We start from the raw sequence: 8,697 nt of genomic DNA, 5'->3' as shown, positions 1-8,697 counted from the left end.
CCTCGCCAGCACCCAACTGGCCCCACTCCGCTTCTCCCCAAACCCTACCCCCTAAAACTCCCACGTCAACCAACAACCCGAGCTGAACATAACTTAACACAAACCACACACAAAAACCAAACACAAAATCGTCACACTCACCCCTAGACTCATTACCACCCAATACCTCTCACCTACCCTCCCACCCAGGCCCTAGTCCTGCACCCATACTACGCGCTTACACCCAACACAGCCAAATACACCCCACGACAAGGCTGTAGGGAGGAAGGAAGGAAAGCCCTCCCTGGTTCCCCTCTTCCTCACTCCCCTACACTCTTCCATCAACTACACCTATACCAAACAAAACACCACAAAATTGAACGATATGACACCAGTTCATCTGATCAAGGTGCCTCCCCTCTCCCCCTAAAGTCCACAGTGGTGGGGGCGGGCCCTAAAGAAGCCTCACAGTCCTGCTCCAATCCCACATCGACCTCCTGTCTTGCCCCTCCAGAACCACACCCACACAGATAAGTAAGAGGGCCTACTCGCTCTGGCTTCCACAAATGTTGTCGAGGTTCTACTTCTGTTCGTTAATCTGTTCTATTGGACACAATCTAAAAACCAACAGGCTCACACGAATTAACTCATCTTCCCTTTCCCGAAGTGAATGACAAGGTAGTCACTCCAGCCGTGAAAGAGTTTCACACAAGGGCCAACAATCAAAGTCCTACTCTGACCCGCTGTGAAGCGCTTCTCTGATTACAGAGTGTCACCTGTCCCAACCCTGGCGCCTACGATTGCCCATCTACACCGAAAGCTGCCATGCTCCTCCAATAGACCAATACCATCACACTGATTCATATGCACGTTCTCACCCACCCACAACACCGGTAACAAGGTCTTCGACCCCCTGCCTGCCCCAAACCACATCAAGCAAGTAACCAGGTATTGTGCTCTAAGAGAACCTACTGTCACAAATGACCTATGGATTTCACAAAGTATCCTCACAGAACCCCATGCAGCAGCATATTAGATTATACAACTATGAATGAGTACAAAAACAATTAAGAACAAAACTTCACCTAATGAGCAGCAGCAGACGAGAGGAGACGAAAGAGATGACAGAAGAACCAACCAGAACCCAAACAAGAAGACACACATGACCATACTCACAGCAAACGAACCACAGCACACACACAAAGCAAACAGACGACCAAGAACAAGACAACAACCACCCCCCGTGAGCTGCTTGGCAAGAAACATTATCCTGTGAGCTGCTTGGCAGATGCATTATCCTGTGAGCTGCTTGGCAAGAAACATTATCCTGTGAGCGCCTGTACCCACAAAACATCTCAGAGCATGAGTGCAGATCTAGGATGTGTCCATATAATTTTATTCGAAAAGCCCAAACTGATCCTAGATCAGCTATCCTACTCTGAGATGCATTGTGGATACTGGCTCAGTGGATACTGGCTCAGTGGATACTGGCTCAGTGGATACTGGCTCCGTGGATACTATACTGGCTCAGTGGATACTGGCTCAGTGGATACTGGCTCAGTGGATACTGGCTCAGAGCCTTGTGTGCCAGAGCAGGGACACAGTGTACCAGTGATGTTCGTTATCTGTGTTCCAGACTAGGAGTCCTTGGTGCTCACAGGAAAGGCCCTGGCTGCCTGCTTTAGGGGTCTGCTGCAGCATACACACTGGGCCCTGGGGAATGAACGAGAGAGAGAGACTGTTAGGTCTGTTGTAGATAAGATGTGTGAACGTTGGGTCTGCTGTAAGCACATTTTCACATACTGTATGTTTTGTGGTATGCCTGTGGGCGGGGTGAGTTGGTGTGTGAGGGCGGGAAGGGTCATTGTTTCTGAAGCTTAACGATGTCCGCTGGACGGATACAAAGAGGTTATATTTAGTTCTCCTACTCCGTGCTTCCACCTCTCTGACCACCTCTCTGACCACCTCTCTCACTTCCTCCTGCCCCTGCTGATCTGGACAGCCTGGGCCATGGTACCCCAGATCGTATGTGTATTGGTGTATATCATCACCCCATGGCGTGTGTGTGCATGTCCCTCTGTCCGTCTTGTCAGTGCTTGACTTGGGAAGGACCTCACCAGAGCAGAGTACCAACACCTCATGTTCTACTGCTTGACTTCCTGTTCCTTTTATAGAATATTAACWCAACAGTATTGTGGAGTCCCTGTTCCTCTTATAGAATATTAACTCAACAGTATTGTGGAGCTCCTGCAACTAAATATCAATAGTACCGACACCCATTTCAGGCCAAGTCAAGCACTGCATCATGTACTAACTCTGTGTGACTGAGGGGAGGGGGCAGCAGGAAGAGAAAAGGGGAACATGGTCAGTATTTACAGAATACTATCCAGGCCAGTGCATGTGTAGCTGTTGCTGAGATGATTTGACATCAGTCTTATGTTGACTGGTGATAGATTTGTATACATATTTATGTCCCATTGTGCTCTGGGGTGCTGTTATTTGTGTGTGGAGTGAGAGGTGGTTTCAGTGACATGGGTGGAGATGGACTTCTCTGACAACTCAAACTGAATTCTTCCGCTTCTCTGTCGTTCGCTACAAACTCCGTCTGAGATATTGAAGTCGTTTGTGGTGACGTCAAAATGAGGGGTGTTACACAAAACATCAGCGATTGGATCATCTTTAACCAATCGGAGCTTCAAAGCCAATGACACATTTTCAAACGCTGCTTTACCCACGTGTTCTGGCTCTGACCCAACACATCGTTTTCTGGGACCAATCAGACGGTGTTGAATGGATTTCCATTTTAGAAATCGTCAGGGAGGTACTCCGATCCAGACTCATTGTTGAGAAGAAACGTCCATGGGCGTGGCGTAGCGGTTGGCGGGAGCAAGGAGTTTGGGTAGCCAGGCAAGAGATAGACAGAGAGAATCATTTAGGGAGTGTGAGGGTTGTCACAAGGTAACAAAACAAAAGCCATCACCTACAGAGAGATGAACCTGGAGAAGAGTCCTCTAAGCAAGCTGGTCCTGGGACTCTGTTRACAAACACAAACAGACCCCACAGAGCCACAGGACAGCAACACAATTAGACCCAACCAAATCATGAGAGAGAAGAAAAAAAAAGATAATTACTTGACACATTGGAAAGAATTAACAAAAAAACAGAGCAAACTAGAATGGCATTTCTACACAGTGGCAGAATACCTGACCACTGGGACTGACCCAGTTGGGTTATGGGTAGAGTTAAGGTTAGGTTGGCTGAAGAGAGAGATGGATTATTACAGGACTTCAGCATTCATTTCTCTCATGGATGAATGTCAGTCTGAGTGAGATACTGAAGAGGAGAGCCTGGAGAGGATTAGAGGATGGATAGTCTCACGACTGTTTCCTGTCTTCAACCAGCCCTTGGTGACAATGGTAACAATGGACCCCCCCCCCTCCCTCCTCTGTCAACCCCTCTCCGCAGCGATGCTCCCGTCGATGAGCCGCACACGGACTAACTCCACCACCCCCCGCCTCGGACCAGGGTACCCAACACGCCAGTCGACACGCAGCCTGCCTGCCCATGAGAAGGATCCCCAGCCACCGCCTGAAATCAGTGAGACATACTAAACCCTCCCTTCCATCCTTAACCCACCCCTAACTCCCTAACTCACCTCTCCCTGATTTAACCCCCCCTAACTCCCTAACCTCACCTCTCCCTGATTTAACCCACCCCTAACTCCCTAACCTCACTCTCCCTGATTTAACCCCACCCCTAACTCCCTAACCTCACCTCTCCCTGATTAACCCATCCCTAACCCCTAACCTACTTCTCCCTGACTTAACTCCACCTCTTTCCCCGTAAGTCCCTAACCCTACAATCTACAAACTCCTCACCCCTAACCTACAATCTACAAACTCCTTCAACCCTAAACCCTACAATCTACAAACTCCTTCACCCCTAACCCTACAATCTACAAACTCCTTCACCCCTAACCTGCAATCTACAAACTCCTTCACCCTAACCCTGCAATCTACAAACTCCTTCACCCCTAACCCTGCAATCTACAAACCCTTCACCCCTAACCCTACAATCTACAAACTCCTCCACCTATCCTGAATCTCCTCCACCTCTTCCCCTATCCTGCATCTCCTCACTTGTCTTCTACATGTTTTTCTAATGGTTATGTTCGTTATTAAAGTGTTCAGTTGATGTTGGATAGTCTCTCTCTGTCACTTGTTTTAACTGTAATTGGACCTATGTAATATAAAAAATAACTAGATAAAGTATGCTGACATGTTGTTTCTGACTGTCTACTAGTGGAATGATGGCAAGGTGTGGACAGAGACTGATATACAGTAAACTGTTGTCTTGTTGTTAGACAGCATGATGGCAAGGTGTGGACAGAGACTGATATACAGTAACTGTTGTCTTGTTGTTAGACAGCATGATGGCAAGGTGTGGACAGAGACTGAATATACAGTAACTGTTGTCTTGTTGTTAGACAGCATGATGGCAAGGTGTGGACAGAGACTGATATACAGTAACTGTTGTCTTGTTGTTAGACAGCAGATACTGTTACAAGTCTTTCTTCAAAACAGACCTTCTAACACTGATGCTGCTGAACCTGTCCTGTCTCAGGGACTGTGACTGTAGCTCAGAAGTGATTCTCTGAACTCTCATGTCTTCTTCTCTTTTTCTATCTCCCTTCTCTGTCTCTCTCTCTGTCTCCGTGTCTGTTTCTTTGTCTCGGTGCTTCTCTCTCTCTCTCTGTCTCCGGGTCTGTTTCTTTGTCTCGGTGCTTCTCTGTCTCTCTCTGGTCTCGGGTCTGTTTCTTTGTCTCGGTGTCTCTCTGTCTCTCTCTGTCTCCGTGTCTGTTTCCTTTGTCTCGGTGCTCTCTTGTCTCTCTCTGTCTCCGGGTCTGTTTCTTTGTCTCGGTGCTTCTCTGTCTCTCTCTCTGTCTCCGTGTCTGTTTTCTTTGTCTCGGTGCTTCTCTGTCTCGTCTCCGTGTCTGTTTCTTTGTCTCGGTGCTTCTCTGTCTCTCTCTGTCTCCGTGTCTGTTTCTTTGTCTCGGTGCTTCTCTGTCTCTGTCTCCGTGTCTGTTTCTTTCTCTTTGTCTCGGTGTTTCTCTGTCTCTCTCTCTGTCTCCGTGTCTGTTTTCTTTCTCTTTGTCTCGGTGCTTCTCTGTCTCTCTCTCTGTCTCCGTGTCTGTTTCTTTGTCTCGTGCTTCTCTGTCTTCTGCTTCCGTGTCTGTTTTCTTTATCTTTGTCTCGTGCTTCTCTTGTCTCTCTCTGTTTCTTTCTCTTTGTCTCGGTGCTTCTCTGTCTCTCCCTGTCTCCGTGTCTGTTCTTTGTCTCTCTGTCTCGGTGTCTCTCTGTCTCCGTGTCTGTTTCTTTGTCTGTCTCTCTCTGTGTCTGTTTCTTTGTCTCGGTCTCGCTCGGTCTCGCTCTGTCTCGCTCTGTCTCGCTCTGTCTCGCTCTGTCTCCGTGTCTGTTTTTTTGTCTCTCTGTCTCGGTGTCTCTCTCAGGGTCAGGTGACAGTTCAGATGATATGAAGATCCAGACCAAGTCTACTCCAAGCCCAGTCTGTGAACATGGCAGACAGAGTAAGAGTGGTGGTGTGTATTGTGAGTATGTGTCTAGAGTGCTGTAATGTTATTGTGTTGCTGTGTCTCAGTGACGGCTGTGTTGTCCTATAGGATGTGTTCCTGCCAGTGCCGGGGTTGGGGAAGGAACGGTAGACTCTCTTTGCAGCGACGATGAACTATTGGACGATGACAACGAGCCAATCAGCAGCCAGTGAGTCTCCCCTGACCTCTGGTGACATCTTTGTTCTGTAGCGAGAGAGGGAATAACTCTTTCTCTTGCTCTTCTCCCCTGCTTTCGTTCTCATTCTCTCTTTCTCGATCTTTTCTCTTCTTTCTCTCTTTCTCTCTCTCTCTCTTCTTTCTTTCTCTCTCTTTCTTTCTTTCTTTCTCTCTTTCTTTCTTTCTTTCTCTCCTTTCTTTCTCTTTCTTTCTTTCTTTCTCTCTCCCTTTCTTTCTTTCTTTTCTCTCTTCTTTCTCTCACTTTTCTCTCTTCTCTCTCTCTCTCTCTCTCAGTCGGAGCTCGTGCAGGACTATGTCTGAGTACGCTCCAGGGTAGTGTCTACCTGCCGGTCAGAGGCAGGGTCCTAGCCCCGCCCCCTAGAGATGGCCCCTCCCCTGAACCCTGCCCTGTTCTAAAGATTGGCTGGCTGGATAAGAACCCAACCCAGGGGTACATAACACACCACACACCACACACACACACACACACACATCCAGTATATGACCCCTAACTGTGTGTATGTGTGTGCAGGTCTCTGTACTACCAGAGGAGATGGGTGAAGCTGGATGTTGACTACCTGAGATACTTTGACAACGACAAGGTGCGGTAGCCATCAGCCGTCTACACAGTCCTGTTAGTCTATACATTAACTAGGTCATGATGTTAGAGTGGATTAGTGTTTCTCTGTATTGTGGTTTCTCTGTTGATGGTCTGGCTGTGTGTGTGTGTGTGTTTGTGTGTGTGTGTGTGTGTGTGTGTGTGTGTGTGTGTGTGTGAGAGAGAGAGCGGTCCTATGAGTCATGGTGTGTTGTGTTACAGGAGGTATACTCTAAGAGGATCATACCAACGGCTGCCATTACGGGGGTGACCAACGTGGGGGAGCAGAAGTTTGAGGTGGTCACAGCCAACCGAACCTTTCTCTTCAAAGCCGAGAGCGACTGTGAGTCCGTGTGTGTGTGTGTGTTCATTCTTTGTTGCTCTTCTCTAGTTGTCAGCCCAGAAGCCTTGACCACAAGTAAACACAGCAACATGGTTGAGCCATGGTTGAATACACCTAGGTCCCTCGGTGCGCTCTTCTCTTCTACTGTTAGTCAGATGATAAGTACTCTGTGTTTCTTTATAGAGACCTGTGGTGGGGTGGTTGTGTAACAGAGAGATGAGAAACAGCTAGAGTTCTCATCAGGCCTGACAATTACAGCCCGGTCCACCCCAAGCCCGGTCTGAAATCACAGAAATGTAATGAGCCCYAACCCCGATTTCTAGAAAACAGTATATTGATTTAAACTAGTGTTGAGAACAATGCGGCTGGCGGAGGCGGGTCMCAGCTGAGTGAGGAGACGAGGAAACAGTTCTGGTCTTACAAAAGCGAGGACAGAGGAAAACTTACCTTCGTTATGATCAATGACRAAATTATTTGAAAAAAGTAGGCTAATGCAATTGAAGCCATGTATCATATTGTTGCTTAGTGAAACACCCAAAGTCCTATCAATAATAATGAAAGAGATGGTCATATCAGCACCATTTAGATGATACGAGTGTGGGGGACTCTTGATAAATCAATCAATGTCAATTGGTTTTCACTGATTCTCCGTTTGGATATTTGGTAACAATTAGGCTGGGGGAAATGTTAGTTAAGGTAGGGGCTAATGATCATATTTCTTCTAGTTTTCTCATAGATTAGCTGATCAGAACAGTTTGCTAGCATGTTATGTAGCTTAACAAGTGGATTTTGCTCATCACTCTCGTAGTAGTCTGTGCTAGCAGACGATATTGCCACTGCTATTTGCCACATCTTCAATTTAAGCCTACTAGAAAGTGTGCGCCCTCAGGCCTGGAGGGAAGCTAAAGTCATTCCGCTACCCAAGAATAGTAAAGCCCTTTACTGGCTCAAATAGCCGACCAATCAGCCTGTTACCAACCCTTAGTCAACTTCTGGAAAAAATTGTGTTTGACCAGATACAAGCTATTTCACGGTAAACAAATTGGTCAGTGTGTGTGTGTGTGTGTGTTGTGTGTGTGTTGTGTGTGTGTGTGTGTGTGTGTGTGTGTGTGTGTGTGTGTGTGTGTGTGTGTGTGTTGTGTGATAGATTAGCTGATCATAACAGTTTGCTAGCGTTTTATGTAGCTTCACTCTCGCAGTAGCCTGCGCTACTCCCAACCTAAATGTGATTTTGTTCACCAAATCTCCCGTCTGTATATTTGGTTAATTGATCTCTGGCTGGGCAAATAAGGAGGTGGTATAGCTCATTTTATTGTTTACTCATCTATCACTGTCAGAAACATTTAGCTTGCAATAACGTATCCTAAATCAAGGTGTATTACATATAGTCAATTCAAATTCAAGCTGCTTTATTGGCATGACAAACATTGTCAATATTGCCAAAGCAACAATGTATACAATATACATTGTAATAAAATTATAAACAATAAACAATAATAATAAAATGGTAATAAATAATATACAAAAATAACAACAATAAAATGTTAACAGTCAATAGTAGAAATGTAATAAATATAAAAAGCTAAACATGGAAAATGAAACTATATACTAACTTATAACTAAGGCACTGTCATCTTCACCATTACATCAGTACACAACTACTATCATCATTACCACCTACTACTACTACCATTACATCAGTACTACACCATACCATCATCAATTACCCACTACTACCATTACTATCAGTACTACAACTACTATCATCATTACCACTACTACCATTACATCAGTACTACAACTACTATCATCATTACCACTACTACTACTACCATTCCATAGTACTACAACTACCATCATCATTACCACTACTACCATTACATCAGTACTACAATACTTATCATCATTACCACTTACTACCATTACATCAGTACTACAAGTTATATCATCATTACCACTAACTACTACTACCATTACATCAGTACTAAC

The 8,697-nt window shown here is 45.9% G+C and overlaps 1 protein-coding gene across 1 annotated transcript in view; it reads left to right on the top strand.

Moving 5' to 3' along the window:
- The window catches only part of LOC111982744 (uncharacterized), an 8,294-nt gene extending 1,562 nt beyond the window's left edge, over positions 1 to 6,732 (top strand). Inside the window, exons 2-7 of the mRNA XM_024014342.2 lie at positions 3,445 to 3,576; positions 5,489 to 5,566; positions 5,660 to 5,759; positions 6,062 to 6,218; positions 6,300 to 6,369; positions 6,588 to 6,732. Of these exons, the coding sequence (XP_023870110.2) occupies positions 3,447 to 3,576; positions 5,489 to 5,566; positions 5,660 to 5,759; positions 6,062 to 6,104 (351 nt within the window). The 5' untranslated portion in view covers positions 3,445 to 3,446 and the 3' untranslated portion in view covers positions 6,105 to 6,218; positions 6,300 to 6,369; positions 6,588 to 6,732. The remainder of the gene's footprint in view (positions 1 to 3,444; positions 3,577 to 5,488; positions 5,567 to 5,659; positions 5,760 to 6,061; positions 6,219 to 6,299; positions 6,370 to 6,587) is intronic.
- The last annotated feature ends 1,965 nt before the right edge of the window (positions 6,733 to 8,697 follow it).

This window comes from Salvelinus sp. IW2-2015, linkage group LG22 (genome assembly GCF_002910315.2).
Source record: "Salvelinus sp. IW2-2015 linkage group LG22, ASM291031v2, whole genome shotgun sequence".
In the NCBI taxonomy this organism is placed as follows: Eukaryota; Metazoa; Chordata; class Actinopteri; order Salmoniformes; family Salmonidae; genus Salvelinus; species Salvelinus sp. IW2-2015.
Note: the sequence above shows the minus strand (reverse complement) of the source record. Positions and strands in the feature narration are given on the sequence as shown.